Source organism: Cyprinus carpio, chromosome B20, assembly GCF_018340385.1.
Source record: "Cyprinus carpio isolate SPL01 chromosome B20, ASM1834038v1, whole genome shotgun sequence".
Classification (NCBI taxonomy): Eukaryota; Metazoa; Chordata; class Actinopteri; order Cypriniformes; family Cyprinidae; genus Cyprinus; species Cyprinus carpio.
Window position 1 is genome coordinate 9,912,252 of NC_056616.1, and position 15,363 is coordinate 9,927,614.

Consider the following 15,363-nt stretch of genomic DNA (forward strand, 5'->3'; position numbering starts at 1 on the left):
TGCTTGATATTGACAATTGATGTTAAGATAATTAAGAACACACTGGTTTGTACTGCAAACTGTTTTACCGTTTACTGCACGTTGTTATTCTCCTCGTTATTTACCTATAGCTAATGAAACGGAAGTCTCACCCATAGGCTTACTTCCGCGTTGAGGAAAAAGGTGGATAGGTTAAAGGGAAAACAATGGGCATGAACAGGATGTTTCTAGAATGGCATTAATAACTTTTGCTTTTATGCAATATTGCATACACACCACTAGGTGGCAGGACAAAGTTCAGTACTACAGTTGTATCTACCACTGAAGGACAAACTAAGACGAGACTCGAGACGCGTTTAGCTGTATATGCATAAATTTTGTATCATATAGCCGTTTCGTCCACATGTATCCGGCGTTTTGGGAGAGTGAAGTCGATATTTTTTTAAACTGGGTCCCAAAGTGGATCGATTTGAAAACCCTACCCTTGCGTTTTTGTGTGGACAGCGAATCCGTATATTTTCTGAAACAATGACGTCATCACCCCAGTCAGACAACGCTACATCACGTGACAGCAACAAAAACATGAACAAACACTGAACGATTGTCTTTTTATTAACTAACATTAACACAGATTATTAAATGTATTGTTCAATGTTCGTTCGTATACCGCGCACAAGGTTTATGCGCATAGTCCAAGTCGTCTTCTCCTTTTTTAGTGTATCTCTGTGGCAGAATTACAGCACCACATACTGTTCTGGCATGTATACTACATCGTTTTGTGTTGGTTTCGTGTGGACACAGATATTTCTTGAGACGAGGGGGGGAAAAATCGGATAGGGAAAGCTCTGGCTTCGTGTGGACGTAGAGTGTACATTTTTCTACCTACAATCATAGGCCTGCTAGATTTGAAAGAGAAAGAAGAACCATATCCATTAGTTGAAATGCTGTTTCAGAGGTTGAATTATCTTGCCACACAATCTAAATTAGATTCAGTATGTGAATTGAATCACTGAACTGGAACTTTGCCAGATAAATAAGCACATTTCATTGAACACAACATATTTAAATTCACTCTCACTTGCTTTACAGGGAAATTTCTACATTAGGCCTGCTTTGTTCCACAGAAACTTGTTTCAAGAGCAGTTCTATGATCATTTTAACATATTACTAACCTTCGTGTCAATCATGACTGCAAATGTGTAGTTATCAGTAAATATCACAGATAATTTGTGGGTCAGAGGTCAAATGCATAGTTTTATGATTCCAAGAATGAGAGTGATTTACTAGCTAGGTAAGTAACTAGTTTCTCTTTGACTTTGAGTAAATTACTTATCCTGAGCTCTGATTGTTTTGACTGCATCTATAAGGAAGTCAAAAACTATGTCATGTGGGAATGTTTTCACAAGGGCCTGAGTCAAAAGTGCTTTAATTGTAAATTCCATTGGCCAAAATGAGGGTTGTATGAATTGTTTTGTCTGTAATTTATTTTATTTTTCTCAAAGAAGTGTCAATAATCCCACATTGAAATTCTAGCCCTTATAGTGTGATAGTATGCACCAATATGGGTTCAATTAGCCATTTTCTCCCTGTGAATTCTGTAGTTAGAACTAGACATCTAGAAAACTAGAAGATATCTATTCGGAAATTGGCTTTCAAAAATAAAGCCACCAGAAAAAAATATTCACTTCAGTGAAGTGTGACAACTAGCCCCGGTCTCTATATATGGGTTAAATGAAAAAGGAGCATACTGTAGAACTACATTTTCTAAAAGGTAAGGATAAGGAACATGTCTTTAAATGCAATTTAAATTAAGGGCTAACCTTCTTTAAAGTCAGCAGATTAGATTTTTAGGGAGAGACACATTTCCTCCTGAGAGTAAAACACATGCTCTGTGAATGTAATCACAAGAGGTGTGAACAATATTGACCAATGTTTATGTGTTATTTCTAGGATACCTGGAGTAAAGACGTAATGAGAGTTTGATTGCGGCTATTTAACAATAGAAGCTTGGCCTTTGTGGATTTCTGTGGTTCTTGACTGACTGCATTCTTTAAGAATTAAAACAGTGTTGGCGTTCAGTGAAGTGGCTTGTGTGACGAGACATTCCTTTATCTCGTCATTAACACATGAACACGCTCATCCAACCTCATTCCAGTTTCAGGGCCATTGGGCGAGTTCTCACTCTATGTGCTATTTATCCTCTAACAACTGCGACACAGCACCAGTTTAGTTGTACATGCTGGATCTCTTAGAATCATAAAGGAATAACTCAGTGGATTATTAATTATGAGGGGCTGAGGAAAGCAAAGTAGCTATTTTTTGACAAACTGCTGGAAGACTTGATTAAGAATGATGGAACAGGTGAGAAACCTTGACATGAATTTTATTCTTTTGGCAATTTCTGAGTATGAGCTAGGCTTAATTTTTACCATATAGGTTCCTCAAACACAAATGAATGCATACATTTAAAATTAATAGTGGACAATTGTGAAGAAAATTGAGTTGACATGTACAGTACATTTACAATAATAAAGTTTTTGTACATATAGTACCTCATTTTGGTAGTACCATGCTATTCTTTGAAATACCATGTAAATACAATAAATATGGTACTTGTTCAGTACCATGGTATTGCAATCTCTTATGTAAGAGTTTCCTATACCAAAAATCCGTTTACTGATTTACTGAAACTAGCTTATTACCAATTAAAATGTCATACTATTGCTTTAAAGAGCCACAATTTAAACACACGGCTCTTTAACCCCAGCTTGTTAATTTTTATTGAATATTACTGTGCATTTTGACATCAACTGGTGTGGTTTTGACTATTACAATGTATGGAATTTGACTGAACAATAATAGGGTGTCATCACATGGCCTTCCTATTCTTGTTAACACATGAATGTTGTTGCATTGTTTATTTGTTAAGTACTGAGATTTTGCTGAAAATACTAACCTGTCATATGCATTCCATAGTGCAATGTAAAGCTATTTATAAGTTTAATATTTACTACATTTTATACATCAGGATGAATCAAGAGACTTTAAAACCCTGAAGGCACGGTTCCAGGGTGAAAATGGTCTGAAGATCCAGACTAAACCTACCCTCCCAGAGAAACCCAAAGCTATCCCTCCATCAACAAAAGTCAGCAATCCTTTGATCTCATCCATCAATGCTGCTGTGCAAAAAAGGTCGATTCACTCACCACGTGTAGTCTTCAAGGAGGACAAAAATCTCAGTCGCCAGCTCTCTCCACCTTGGGGATTAAAGACCAGAGAGAACCAGCCCATAAATAATGATGAACTGCTGGATAATATGCAGGTCAACACTGTTAAGCAGAATCTGAAAGACAGGAATCTTCCACTGGTTCTGCCTGTGGCTCCAAAAACCAGAACTCCAGAGCCCGATTCTAGCCCACGTACACCTGTGTCCGCTTCACCAGTCAAAGTGACGACACCCAAAAAGTTTGTATTTACCCCTCAAAAAACTAACAAAGATGAATGTGAGAAAACAGAACCTGTGAAGGAGGTGAACACTACCAAAAAGTCTCTGAAGGACAGAAATCTTCCATTGGTTCTGCCAGTGGCTCCAAAAAAAGCTGAAAGCCCAGAACCTGAACCCAGTCCACTTACGCCTGCATCTGTTCCTCCAGCCAAAATGTCCACACCCAAGAGTTTTGTATTTACTCCTCAAAAAGCTAGTCAAGATGAGAATGAGAAGGCAGACACAGTTAAAGAGGTTGCCACTACCAAAAAGTCTCTGAAGGACAGAAATCTTCCATTGGTTCTGCCAGTGGCTCCAAAAAAAGCTGATACCCCAGAGCCTGAACCCAGCCCCTATACACCCCGGAATTCCACACCCAATAATTTTGTGTTTACCACTCAAAAAACTAACAAAAATGAGAATGAGGCGGCAAATACAGTGGAAAGACCAACACCAGCTAGTCGTACCCCTGCTCCACGTCACCCAGCTTCTGCTGGCCCAACTGTAACATCTACTCCCCCTACTCAAAGTATACCTTTTGTTCCTAAGGCTGTTGTACCTTCTCAGACTTCAACTGGAATACCTTCTGTCCCCAGCATTACTGCCCCAAGTATTCCAGCTCCAGGCAGTTCAACCTCTGCCATCCCTGATCCAAAGATTCCTGAACCAGACATCCCAACACCGTCTCAAGCTATTCCTAAATCAAAACCAGAAACCTCTATTTTATCTCTTCCTGACACTGAATCTTCTAAACCAAATATACATATGCTCAGTTTATCAGAAGTATTTCCTCCCCCTAAAGGAAGTCCACCTCCAGAATTCACTGATATTCCGCCCCCTGTTTTTGATGAAGACTTTCCAGATGGAGACTTTTCTGAGCAAACCATATCCACTCCAGCAACACGTACATCTATTGCACCAGTTCCCAGGAGTCAAGTTATCTCCAGGTCCCCTGCCCAATCCACCCCTCCAGCGGTATCTCTAGAGCCCTTAGTAAATCCCTTAGAATATACACCTGCTCCAGTCTCAAGCCCTCCTCCAGCAGTTTATACTCCTGCTGCACCTCTAGACATGTTACTGGAGAATGCAAAAGTTCTGACTGACAAGGCAGCTATTAACCCAGAGAGGACTAATGAGTACCAGTCCTCAACCAAGCCGCTTTCGCCCCTCTCAGCCTTGGCAAGAGCAGAGGAGATGGCCTCGGTAAAACGGTCACCAAATGATAGCCGTGTATTTAACCTTCTGGAAAAGGCCAAGAGAAAGTCCACAGTGAGCCCGCTGGCTACCACACCTGAAAATACATCTATACCTGAAAATACAACATTAGTTGAGATGGCTACACCCGCGATACCTCTGCCTGAAACTCCCACACCTCTGCCTAAGACTGCCACAGCTAAGGTGACCCAACCTGATCTAGCTCCACCTGAAAAAACCTTACCACAGGTTGTCACAACTGTAGAAACACTGCCTGAGGAAGCCCAACCTGTACCCGAAGTGTTTGATATCACTAAACTCCCTCCAGTTGACTATGTGGGTCATGCTCGGTTGCCACCTAAAACTTACCCACCTGAAACTGCCGAAGTTAATGGCTTTGATCACAGTAAGTATATGTTTAAAGCAGAGTTCACACTGTACAATCTTAGCCACGGTTTTGCTGTCTGAGATAAATTTAATCCATTGTAGAAGGCTTCTCTTGTTGTAGGCCAGTCATGTATGAATAAGTTTGACATTTGCACAGCTGGATGCTTAAATGACTTTGCAAATAAAAGTCTCAGATGAGGTTCTGGTAGTTGCATAAATTTTGTAGAGTGTTGCGGTTTCTGAAAGTCCAAAATTAGTCAACACAAATCATTTTTGTCAATTCTTCACCATTGTAAATATCTTTTAGCTTTGGAAAGTGTTTAAATACCTTTGTGACTGAGGAGTTCCTTGCTTCAGGGAGGGTCGGTATGCAAGATATGTAAGTCTATTGTAGCTATGTTGGGCAACATATCTTTCATAATATGAATGACAAAGAATATTCTGTCTGAAGGAAATATCTAAAACTGAGACCTTTCAGTTTTCAGTTGAACTAAATGCTAATTAGGCTTACATACAGTGTATTCTCGTAAGCAGTTATTGTAATTAGACCATATTGCTCATAGTTTAGAAACATCTTTACCGAGAAAATAATTGTTTTCATTACAGCCTGAAATTAAAATGACCTCTACAGTCAATTATGTGGTATTAAACATGATTCTATCTCGTTTCACAAATTGTCTACACACGTCTTGTGCATTTGATTAGGCTTGAGTATAAACATCATGCTTCCTCTATTTTCATTCCATAATCCTGTTCTACCTTCTGTTTGCTATGTTTCCTTGACCTCACCATTTTCATCGGCTTTGCAGACATAACTTTCTCAGTTCATTATATAATCCTCATGCTTCTTCTTGAGGTGCATGAATTTAGTCTTTTTTTCTTGTTAGTTTCAGAATGCAATAAATGCAGGTAAAATGTACACTTTTCTTTAAAATAGAAAATATCTAATGAACATTGGCAAGATAAATGTATGAAATTGCATTAGAAAGCAAGACTTGTTTTCATAAAATATGTTGAATTAAGTTTTATGTTTATGCATGGCTTGGTGGTGGTGGTGGTGGTCCATTGGTTGTCCATTATAATATGTATTGTCTTGATTCTGCAGGGATGGTGACAGTGGTCAAATCAGTGAATCCTCCTCCCCCACCGCCTAGGAAGGCTCTGCCAGCCACACCCACTGTGGATCCCCCACTTGAGAAACGAACTCAGTCTCCTGCCAGAGACCTCCAGATTCCCAAAACACCATCTGAGCCTCTAAAAACACACGGTGACAAAATTACCCCAAAAATCTGAAACTCTATGCTAAGTGTTTGTCTACCTAAGTAATAAATTACCTTTCTTTTTCCTTTATCAGTAGAGTCACTATATGATAACTCATTTGAGTTTTATGAAGATGTTGAGCAACCTAAGGCTCCAGCACTTTCAACCTTTAGGCCTCCATCAGTACCATCATCAGCTTCTAGTACCAAAAGGCCAGTTTCAATTAATGAGGAAGCCTTTCTGAGACAGTTGAGCCCAAAACAGCAGTTAAAAGAGGACATGTTTCCGAACATGGATGATAGAGATGTGGATTATGGGTCTATGAACTCTGGCTCTCCATATCCAGAAACTCAAGCTGCTGTACATCAGGACTCAGTGCGAAGCTCTCCTGCCTTGACTCCATCAGGGTAAGCTATTAAATTCATGATCTTTTACTGTGACTAAAATAAAGTATATGTTATCGGTATTGAACACTGAATGACATTTTTGTTTCTGACTTTCCTCCAGGACTCTTCATAGAGGTGACAATGTCTTTGATGATCAAGTAGACAGTAAAAAAAGCAAAACGACAAAGACTAAGAAACAGAAAGGACCTCCAAAGAGTAAGTGCGAGAAGTATTCTCTAAACTTCTTTCTTTTTTTTCTAGTTTTTATTAGGTTCTTTAAAAAAAAAGTATGTGTGTGTGTGTCTATATATATATATATATATATATATATATATATATATATATATATATATATATATATATATAAAACATACAATTATATAATTCTATATAATATAGTTATATATGACAATTATTTTTGACACAAATAAATACAATTTACAGTATGATTTATGCTTAAACAAGAAAAATTATTTGCCATTTGGTGTAAAGTTATATAATTTGATGTAGTATTTTATTATTATAATTTGATTATTTTGTTGTTTATTTCTTTTAGGTATGTTTTTTTATTTTTATGTGATTTTGGACAAAAACACTTTTTCTTTTTTGCAGTGTAGTTATTTATGTTTCCAGTAATCTCATCTCTGATGGCCTTCTGATCCACAGAAACGATAAACATACAGGAAACAGTCATGTCATTAGTTTATTTTAGATTCTCTTTTATCTCACTGACGTATGTTTCCTATTGTTTGAAACTTAGATCCATATGCTGATGCTCCAGCTGCGGTAAGTTTTAGCGTTGTTGTTTAAAATTGTTTTAGAATAACGGTTTAAAGTCTTATGGTTAATGTCAGTACATTATGATTGTAGCATTTGTAGCATTGTCACCTATTTTTTATGTCTTCTTATGGCATGTTCTGTTTTTGAAATGATTTGTTGAAACCCGTTGCCTTTAATCACACAACCTAATTAGGTGGAGGAGGCTCCCAAGAAAAGCTTGTTCTCCAGGTTTGTAGCAGCAATTTATTTTTAATTCTTAATTCAGAGTATTAACTTAAACTACAGTATGTCTACATTCCCAAAATATCTTATTTGAATGTAATGATGAAAGCATTCAATCCACAGGAAGAACTCAGGAAAAGCGGTAGATGACAAAGAACTAAAGAAAAAAGACAAACAGCGAGAAAAGGAAAAAGAGAAAGAGAAGGAGAGGGAAAAGAAGGAGCAGAAAGAAAAGGAAAAGAAAGAAAATGAATTGAGGAAAAAATTTAAGGTAATTATTATTATTTATTTTTTCTATTTTTTTTTTGCATTTTTTTTCAGTATTGGTGTATTTGCACCAATAATTCTGCATAATTATTGCTTATTAAACTCTCAAAATCCATTACGTATTATAATCCACATCCCACTCCAAAAGGTTCACTTACCATCACTAAAACCCAATAGTTTCAATCAAATGTGAAATGAGCCGTACATTTCAATTTCTCGCTAACAGCAAGAATTCTTTTTTAGGTCAGTTAAGTGATGAGCACTTGTTAAGCTAACTGTCTGTGTGTGTACTGATGTTGAATGCAGATCACAGGCCAGGAAGAGCCCATTTATCATGTTAAAGTGATGGAGGACTGTAAGGGCCGTAAAAACGACCTGCCGGTGAAGGTTGGAGACACCGTGAGCATCATCCGTACCAACAACTGCCCTAAAGGAAAATGGCTGGCAAAGGACAGCAACAACAAATGTGAGCTCAACACAACAAATACACAATCTACACACACACACACAAATTAATTAAGCGCCATTATCTTTGCTCTTGCACAAGTTGCAAATAATTAGCATCACGTTAAATGAGTTTTACTGATAAATGAGGTGCGGAAAATGAGCATTGTTATGAATTTACCCTGATAAGGACTTAATGCTTAAATAGATCTGTCACTGAGCAAGGACCTGAAGGAGTCCTTGAGCTCTGACTTATCTGTTAGACTGTGTATGTAAGCGCTTATCTCATTTTTCAGATGCTTCTGCCGGAATGCAGATTGTCAGTGTGCTGTGTGTTGTTTTTCAGACGGCTACGTCCCGGTGGAGAATGTGGATTTGAACATCAATGGCATTAAGGAGCTGGGGAAGATGACAACGGCATCTAACAGACCAAACGGCAATGGACTCAGAGACCCAGAGGTCACCAGTACAGGCAGCAGGTAGCCATAGAAATGACCAGACTCATGTTAGCATTGTGTGCTAGAATTATCTTAATCTACAGTTTACAACTGGAAGTCTTATTTTTTTTTCTATGTGTGTTTTTAGGACCTCAGAGCATTACGGCATGAACCATGAGAGCTGTAAGGATCTTCTTTTACTAATTTTCATTTATTTTATTTCTAAGATTTATTATAATATGTTTTGTGTGTTTTACACTGTCTTATCCAGCCATGACCACAATATGCAACAGAATATTTTGTTGATTACTTTCTGCTGCATTGCACTAACTAGCCCCGGCCACTGTGAAATTTCATTGGTTCAAAATCCCAAACCCACATTATGCTACAAATATTCTATGGTGGTAACACCATCATAGTATTGAAATACTTTGAAGTACCATGGTATATATTTCAGGTAAATACCATAGTAAAAATACTGTTGTGTTTTATCTGATAGAGTACCACAAGTGAACCATGGTATCAGTACAGCATATTTTCATGAGGGTAATGTCTGTGCGGTATTTCGTGTTTTAGATGGTTGTGTTTTATAATACAGAATTCAAATCCTACTCAAGACATAAACTGCAGTTTTTTAGTAAATCGAAATATTGCAGCTATAGAAATGTAATGAAGTTTTTATTTATTTATGTGCTGCCAAATGATTAATCGTGATTAATCATATGCAAAATAAAAGTTTTTGTTTACATAATATATGTGTGTGTACTGTATATATTTATTATGTATATATAAATACACACACGTGCATGTATATATTTAAGAAAAATGTTGTTTATATTTTAAATATATTTATATATAATATAAATTATATGAATGTAAATATATACATGAAAATATTTTCAAAATATATATTGTATGTGTGTGCATTTCTATATACATAATAAATTTACACAGTACACACACACATATATTATGTAAACAAAAACTTTTATTTTGGTTGCGATTAATCGCGATTAATCGTTTGACAGGACTAATTTATTGATTTATTGTTATCAGTCTCAGAAGACAGTGAAGAGTGGTCATGTGATGAGGACGACCCTGTGTTTGGCTCTGCTAATGACACAGCACACATGTGAGTGTTACCTTGTGTGTACATTCGCCTTCTTTTGTACTCGGCTACAAAGCTTGGCTGTTAAGCTGTTGTATTGTTTACGAGGGGTCTATGTTCAATCTTTCAGAGCGCTGAATCAATCACACGCCACACCAGCTCAAGGTGAGTCACTGATGAGACATCAACAAAAAATGTTAACAGGAACACCACCAACTAGGAACATCCGAGACTATATTAACTATATTAGTCATTATAGCTACAATATATCATTTGCTTGTTCATAGTTGCATTTATGGAAGCCTATTTCCACCACATAAGCAAAAAAGTCACACTTTGGTAAATGATTATTATTACATTAAAAGTCAGAATGATGACATAAGCTAAAATCATGAGATAAAAAAGTCTATTATGACAACAAAAAAAGAAAACTGACAAAAACGTAATTATGACATAAAAAGTTGAAATTATGACATAAATTGAAATGATGACATGAACAGTCATAATTATGACATAAAACATCCAAATTATAACATAAAAAGTCAAACATATGACATGAACAATCATAAGTATGACATAAAAAGTCAAAATTATGACATAAGTTGAAATTATGACATGAACAGTCATAATTATGACATAAAACATCCGAATTGTAACATAAAAAGTCAAACATGTGACATGAACAGTCATAATTATGACATCAAAAGTTGAAATTAGGACATGAACAGTCATAATTATGAGATAAAAATTCTAAATTGACATACACAGTTAAAATTGACATACAGTCATAATTATAACATAAAAGTCCAAATTATAACAAAAATTCTAAATTATGAGCTAAAGAAACTCTTATGACATAAGTCAAAATTATGAGATTCTAAGTCATAATTATGACATAAAAATCCAAAATTGTTGATAATAATATTAACAATAAATTATTATTAACTTGTTGATTCTTGTTGTTGTTTTGTCCCCTGCATGTCTTTTTTTAGATCCTGTTCACCAAGACCAAAGTGATTCATCTTATATGAATGTGCCGTAAGTTCCATTCTATTCAATTCAATTCTATTCTATTCACTAAAATGCCACATACTTCTGTACTAACTTTGCTCTGTCATAAACTGTTTCACATTAAGAACCCAAGAATAAGCATTTGTTTACTGTGTTGCAGAAGAAAACAGGAAGCGATTCAAAAACTCTCCTCATTCTTCATGCAACCCAACAACAGAAACAACAGCCCAATGTAGGCCATCGCTTTAGTTATTGTCTACTTCCTTTGAATTCACTAAAGATAGCTTACTGTAAACGGTAAGATTAGAGGATAGCAACTAATCTCTACTTCCTGTTTCCTTATTTGGCCGTTTGTGCATCAAGAATGCGAGAGCTCACACCAGGTATGTCTTGACTCTCTAAAACTGAATTACATAAACAGTCACATCTACCCACACTCACTTTTCTTCTTCTTCTTCTTTCCGCTTCTGGTTTCATCTGTTACCACTTGAAGAGGATCCTGACAGCTTGTAAGTGCTCACAAAATATGTGCATGTTCTCACACGTAACACATGAGATGTGTAATTCATGAGATGTCTTTTCCCCGCAGGAGTATGTGGTCAGACTGGTTTTACATGATTGTTTGAGATGGTTTTCCAGAAACTATGTCTCATTCTCTCAACCTGTGCAGCCGTAGTGCTAACTGCTAACTAGATTGTGTTGTTATTGTATATTTCCTTCAGAAATAAAGAGGAAGAAGATTTAGATGACTCAGACCTCCAGATTCTTCCTCCTCCAGACCTGTACGCCGACATCATAGCTGGAGACTCCATACCTATTTACAGCAAGTACGTACATCAAACACATTTTGAGCTTTTGTGACAATATGCCCCAATAGCAGATCATGTTGTTGCGTTATATGGGGTAAGTTGTCACAGTGGATCCAGACATTTAACAGCTTATTATTGAAGTATAGGCAACATTTCTGAAATGTTTCTATTCATCAAACAGAACAGAAAAGAACAGACCAATATATATATATATATATATATATATATATATATATACTGTTATTATACATCTGTTTTCCTTATATATTCATATGGAAAGATTATTCTCATTTTTTTTTTTTTTACTTCCTCATCGACTTTTAACATTTAGTGCTGGCTTTTTATTTTTCCCTGGTCAATTCTAACCTCTGGCCTTTTTAGGCTACACTGATGTTTACTGACATTTTTAGAGAACATGTTTGTCTATTCTAGGTCAATTAAACCTGTCTCAAAATAGCTGAATAACTCCGGCTGTGAGAGGGAAAGACGGACTGCGCTGGATCATTACAGTTTCTGAGTTCATAACCCTCCTGTGGGCTGTGTTTTGATGAGCACCACAGTAAATGTCACCCACACAAGCTCAAGCGGAGACGTGTCTGTCAAGTGGGAAGAATTATGTTTGTGATTGTGCATTAGTCTGTAAGTGGCTGCAGGCGAGTTCTATATTCATGTATAATATGTTCATTCTGTAAAAAAAAAGAAAGAAAAAAAAGGCACATGTATGGTGTGGTGAGAAGCTCTTCAGGTTATTTAAACCATTTCATCTAAGTGTTAGTTGTAAGTTCTATGGCAAAGATGTTTTATGTCATAATTAAACAACTGAGTTAAAAGCTGACAGATCAAAATGACAGCTTGTGCAGGTTAAAACAGCTTCACATCTGGGTTCGGTTTTAACAGTTTATTGCAATGTCATCGTTGTTTTTGTGGTATCATTTACTTAGAAGTTTAGAATTGCAGTTTAAAGTTTTTATAACCAAACTTTGTATTTGTATTAGATTAATTAGTATTATATTATTTGTTATATATTTTATAAGCATGTTTAAAGGGATAGTTCACCCAAAAATGAAAATTCTGTCATCATTTATTTTCTTATGTTGAACATAAAAGAAGATATTTTGAAGATTGCTGGTGATCAAACAGTTGGTGGTTGCCTTTGACTTCCATATTAGGAAAAAAAAAATACTATGGAAGTCAATGGCAACCACCAACTGTTCTTATGTTCAACATAAGAAAGCAACTCATACAGGTTTGGAACGACATGAGGGTGAGTAAATGATGACAGAATTTTCATTTTTGGGTGAACTATCCCTTTAAGTATTCCCAGTCTTCAGGGTTACTCTACATGAGGGAAGATATGCTGATGCTTGTAGTGCAAGTTTAAGTGTTGTTTATTTTGTGATTCTACTGCACGTACTAAGTTTTCTGGTGAAGACAATAAATGACATGGTTGTGTATCTTCAGCCTTTGTTATTTCAAAAGTGTTGCTCTGTTAAGTAAAGGATTCAAATGTTTAGAGTCTGTAAAATGTTTTTGAAAGTCTCTTATGCTCACCAAGGCTGCAAATAACTGTTCTCTATTTGAATATATTTTAAAATGTCATTTATTCCTGTGATGCAAAGCTGAATTTTCAGCATCATTACTCCAGTCTCCATGATCCTTCAGAAATCATTCTAATATGCTGATTTTCTGCTCTAGAAACATTTCTCATTATTATCTAAAATGGAACAGTTTTTATTTACTTCATTCATTCATTCATTCATTCATTTTTGTGAAAAACATTATACTTAAAGAATAGAAAGCGTTTGTGTAAAATTATAAATGTCTTTACTATCACTTTTGATCAATTTAATGCATACTGGCTACATAAAAGTATTGAATTCTTTTTTTTTTAAGGCTTACTGACCTCAAACTTTTAAACAGTAGTGTAAAAATAATTGTATTAAATAAATATATAATTAAAAATATAGATATGATAATTACATATGCATTTAACATTCATATTCATATATTCACAAAATTCTGTTGTTCTGTTTATGTTAAGGAATGAATGAAAATAAATATTAAGTATTTAATAAATTAAAAAAATATTGTAATTAATAGATTAAGTATTTTAAAATGTTTTAGTTAATTATAAAAGCATTCAGAAGTGTGGGTCTGTAAGATTTTTTTGTTTTTGAAAATGTTATTTTACTTACCAAGGGTTTCATTTATTTCATTAAAATACAGTAAAAGCAGTAATATTTTGATATAATACAAATAAATAACTCTTTGCTATTTCAATACATCTCAAAATTTGTGATGGCAAAGCTGAATTTCCAGCAGAGTAGTGTCTTCAGTGTCACTAATATGCTGGTTTGATGTTTAAGAAAATATCTTACTATTAACTTAATATTTATGTTTAAAAAGTTGTGCTAATAGTTATTTTTTTTTTGGGGGGGGGGGGGGGGGGTCATACATAAGTTGTTATATCACCATATACAAGTTGCTGATTTTCTGTTGTTTAACATCTCTCTCTCTCTCTCTCTCTCTCTCTCTCTCTCTCTCTCTCTCTCTCTCTCTCTATATATATATATATATCTCTCTCTCTCCTCTCTCTCTCTCTCTCTCTTTTTTTATTATTATTAAATCAAAATAAGGACACAAACCTCAAAATGCATATACCACTTTATTTTCCCTTTTTTCTTTTTAACATAAAAATTAAAGTGCAAATCAGAACAGGAACACCATGCAGTGCATAACTTTTAAAATTCAAACTGCACACAAAGACAGGAAGTGACACGCGCACATGTACAGTACAAACATGTAGACACTGACAGGCAGAGGTCGTCTCCCAGCAGGGCTCGGGAACAGGCAGAAGACACTGGAGAGAGAGGGAGGGTATAATATCCAGCACAAACGCCTCTACATAGACAAAAAACACTGAACATGAGCTGAAGCCATGGCCCTGTGACTGTCAAACTAATGGGGGCCATAAAGTTTCTGACCAGTTTCCACAAAACACAGCAATAAAGCTGATATAACAGACATTAAACTGTCATAAGAGACTTTTGCTATCTGGCCTCTAAACATGACAAATACTAACCACAACTGCATGAAGCATGCACACATTCCTGCCATTCCCATCCAAATCTGATACTGAAGAGATAGTTCACCCAAAAATTTAAATTCTGTCATTGTTTACTCACCCTCAACTTTTTCCAAACATGTATGAGTTTCTTACTTCTGTTGAACACAAAAGAAGATATTTTGAAGAATGCTGTTTACCAAGAAGTTGCTGGTAGCCATTAACTTCCTTTGTATGGTTAAAAATACTACAGAAGTCAATGGCTACCATCAACTGTTTGGTTACCAGCAGCATTATTCAAAACATCTTATTCTGTGTTCAACAGAAGAAAGAAACTCGTACATGTTTAGACCGACATGAATGAGTAAAACGATTTCGTTTTTGGGTGATCTATCCCTTTAATGTAATAGCAAAGTCCAGCAGCAGGGGGAGATAAACTCCCTAAACTAGCCCATTTTCTCTAGCTTTACATCAGCACTCCCCCCCTCCAAAAAGTCACACTGATCCTCAACATGACCTGGAGTGAACTTG

General features: G+C 35.8%; 1 protein-coding gene across 2 annotated transcripts; it reads left to right on the top strand.

The window, feature by feature from the left end:
- Nucleotides 1–1,826: 1,826 nt before the first annotated feature.
- On the top strand, nucleotides 1,827–12,850 carry LOC109102948 (mucin-2). Of its 2 annotated transcripts, none has more exons than XM_042747047.1 (19): nucleotides 1,827–2,340; nucleotides 3,008–5,063; nucleotides 6,150–6,311; nucleotides 6,402–6,711; nucleotides 6,812–6,906; nucleotides 7,451–7,476; nucleotides 7,664–7,698; nucleotides 7,816–7,963; nucleotides 8,266–8,425; nucleotides 8,750–8,882; nucleotides 8,989–9,023; nucleotides 9,897–9,972; nucleotides 10,079–10,113; nucleotides 10,941–10,986; nucleotides 11,120–11,191; nucleotides 11,323–11,342; nucleotides 11,453–11,468; nucleotides 11,682–11,786; nucleotides 12,201–12,850. In XM_042747047.1, exons 1-19 carry the CDS (start codon nucleotides 2,329–2,331, stop codon nucleotides 12,223–12,225), a joined length of 3,567 nt encoding a protein of 1,188 aa, XP_042602981.1. In that variant the 5' UTR covers nucleotides 1,827–2,328; the 3' UTR covers nucleotides 12,226–12,850. The 2 variants fall into 2 exon arrangements, with proteins under 2 accessions (XP_042602981.1, XP_042602980.1); XM_042747046.1 differs by having other exon boundaries at nucleotides 1,830–2,340; nucleotides 6,399–6,711.
- Nucleotides 12,851–15,363: the final 2,513 nt, after the last annotated feature.

Bases quoted from the DNA above. Each gene is read 5' to 3' on its own strand.
- LOC109102948 (XM_042747046.1), top strand. The intron at 7,964-8,265 runs GTAATTATTATT...TGTTGAATGCAG, and splicing joins AATTGAGGAAAAAATTTAAG to ATCACAGGCCAGGAAGAGCC. The intron at 8,426-8,749 runs GTGAGCTCAACA...GTTGTTTTTCAG, and splicing joins AAAGGACAGCAACAACAAAT to ACGGCTACGTCCCGGTGGAG.